Source organism: Arachis duranensis, chromosome 1, assembly GCF_000817695.3.
Source record: "Arachis duranensis cultivar V14167 chromosome 1, aradu.V14167.gnm2.J7QH, whole genome shotgun sequence".
NCBI classification, from domain to species: domain Eukaryota; kingdom Viridiplantae; phylum Streptophyta; class Magnoliopsida; order Fabales; family Fabaceae; genus Arachis; species Arachis duranensis.
Window position 1 is genome coordinate 17,577,645 of NC_029772.3, and position 3,097 is coordinate 17,580,741.

The window sequence follows — 3,097 nt, forward strand, 5'->3', positions numbered from 1 at the left end:
TTCCGACAATTTTATATGAGAACTTTTATAGTATTTGAGGTGCTAATTTGTGGCTGACATCCTCTACTAAATTATTTTTGACTTAATCTTCTATCAAACAGACTCTCTTTTGATTTTTAACATTTTTTTTCATTATTTTTTAGCTTTGTTCCACTAATATTCATATCAGATCCAGTGCTAATAAATGGGCAAATTTAGAATGAAAAAAAAAATGAAATATGTAAAGAAAACTAAAGCATTAAGCAGATATGGTATTTTTTTTTGTGGTTAATAAATAGTAATACACTCATTTATAAGCCTCGGTAACTCTATTATTGTGTGTAGAACATCTAAACATATATCTATATAAAGGGCTCCCACATAAAACTAGAAAAAACAACACTTACATTACATATCTTCCTTTTAATCCATAATTTATCATCTTTACTTAACTTGATATATTGTGCCGGATATGGTTGAGCAGCACTGGAATGACAATATCCGGTGAGCTCAACTGCGGCAAATGTCCCTCGGTGGGCATGACCTCGACGATGGACTTCCCACCGAGATTCTGTTGCATATATTCCGCAACAACGACCGGCACAGCCAAGTCCTTAGTGCTCTGTATGATGTGGCAGGGCACAGTGACTAGACTTAGAAACTCCCTCATGTCAAATTGAAATATGGTTTGTGCCAAACTTAGAGCTATGTCCGGCCTCATGTTGAACAATGTCCTGCTAAACTCTTGCACTGCCACTGAGTCCATGTCGCCACCAACCACCAGTGGCGCGAAGCCGGAGCACCATGCTTTGTAATTTGAGCGGATTCCGTCGAATAGTTGGGTCAGGTCTTCTTGGTGGAAGCCACCATAGTAATCCGTATCATTTAAAAACCTAATTAACAGGTTTCACAAGCAAAGGGAATACATCAATTTAAATTCAGATTGTTTAAACATATATAGTAGTAGATTTTTCATTTACATCAAACTTTATCAGAATTCTAATTTTTGAATTATATCATAAATCTTTTGCTAATAAAAGTGTGGGTGTAGTGATGGAGAGACCTGATAACCTGGCCTAAAGAAAATATGGATTCTACCTCTTAGAGAAAACGCTAACTAATAGAAAAACAAAGTTATGTAGAAATCGAAACTAATTTTTTACCAGTACTTAAATAATCAACATATTTTTATAAGCTAATATTAAGAAAAAGACTCAAATATACTAGTAAAATATGTATATTGACTAAAATTATTGGCCAACATAAATAAAAATTACTTACTCCTCGACTTTTTCTTAGTTTTATCTTTTAAAATCTGAAAATAAAAGAGTTTAACCAGAGAACTAACATTCTTTTGTTATTAGCTAACTTTTTAAACTGACCTTATTGTTGTTGTCAATAACTACAGTTAATTAAGATACATACAAATTCTTCTTCAAATAAATCTGATTCTTCTATAATTGATGCTTGTTTAGTTAAAGTACCTTGGAGAAGCAGAGAGCAAGATAAGCTTAGAGAAAAGATGAGGATGAGAAATTGAAGCGATGACACCAACCATAGCCGAAAGAGAGTGACCAACGAAGATGCAAGATTGAACCTGAAGCTCTTCCAAAATAGCAAGTAGATCATAAACAAATCCTTGGAGAGTAGAATATCGTTCAAAGTCATAGTAATCTGGGTTTGTAGTACCAGCACCCATGTTATCATAAAGGATCACACGATACTCTTCAATTAAATGTGGAACAAGGTGTTTCCACACAGATTGGTCAGTCCCAAATCCATGAGCCAGCAACACAATTTGGTTATTATTCCCCTCTACTCCCACTATTCTCACGTTGTGTGCTTCTTCCACAATCCCCATGAGTAGTAATACTCCCTTTCTCTTCCTCTTTCTATTTTTTGTGTCTCTCTTTTTTGGTTTTGGGTTGGAATATAATATTTTGGAAAGGAAAAGGCTTCAGTCTATGTAAAGAACCATGGTTTGCTTAAGGAGGGTGGTGTGGGGACGAATTTAAAGAATGCTGATTGGCATTGCATGCAATGATGCCAATGGCAAGTTGCTCATTATGCCACAGAGAAAGTATAAGGAACCAATTACATGTGAAACCAACTTAAATAACTTTTTCAAAATTTTTAAAAAATTTGATTTTAAAATTTGCAAAATCTAGAATTAAGTTTAGAAACACACGCCATCCAAACTCAATCTCAAATGCGACTTTCTGGCCCTTCTGTTTACTCCGCCCAACATCTTCTCTCGGTGGCACTGTCCCCTCCCCATACAATCGTGATCGCAGGCGATGCTCCATTGCATGCACGCAGCAACTTTCTTCCATCACACATGCGCCGCACCACAACCTCTTCTTTCTTATTTTCGGTTGTGGATAACTAGTTTTGAATATTTTTTTTTTTTTTTTTTGAACTGCTTTTTCTTGCCTCAAGAATCAATTTCATGATTTTTCAGATCATCAACAATATTTTTCGTGTTCCTCATCCTTTCAGGAGCCAATATTCATCAAATTCAAAGTACATATTATGCACTGTTCAAGCATTCATTCAGAGAACAAAAAGTATTGCCACCACATATAATTAATTTGGACGATATTTTTTTCTTTTGAGTTTTGGATAATTTTTTTATTATTTTAGATGTTTGTTTTCTTAGATTTTGGATGTTCTAGTTTTTAGTTTTTTAGGATTTGTTTTAAAATTGAAAAAAATCATTTTAAATATTTTTTTTGTTAAATTTTGGATTTTTTTGTCACGTTTTGGATTTTTTTAATTATGAATTTGGATTTTTTTATAATAATTTTAGATAAACTAAAAAAAACACAACACTTGTAACAAAAATTTTATAACAAAATTTGAATTATTACAAATTATAATATTTTTGTGACAAAAATTAGTTATTGTTATAGAATAAGAATGTTTTGTAACTAGAAGAAAATTTATTGTAAAATGCTCTAATATTTTATAACAATTTGATTTTTTTTGTTATAAATTATGTTAACTTTTGTAATGAACTGGTATTTTATTAAACAAATTTTATAATGTTTTGTAACAAAATATTAAGTTATTGGAAAAATCAACATTTTTATAATAAAATATCTATTTATTTAAAAAA

The 3,097-nt window shown here is 31.8% G+C and overlaps 1 protein-coding gene across 1 annotated transcript; it reads right to left on the reverse strand.

The window, feature by feature from the left end:
- Positions 1-256: 256 nt before the first annotated feature.
- Positions 257-2,039, reverse strand: LOC107480786 (probable esterase D14L). Its single transcript, XM_016100962.3, has 2 exons — positions 1,464-2,039; positions 257-872 (listed from the first exon to the last, which is right to left on the reverse strand). Exons 1-2 carry the CDS (start codon positions 1,838-1,840, stop codon positions 428-430), a joined length of 822 nt encoding a protein of 273 aa, XP_015956448.1. The 5' UTR covers positions 1,841-2,039; the 3' UTR covers positions 257-427.
- Between the last annotated feature and the right edge of the window lie 1,058 nt (positions 2,040-3,097).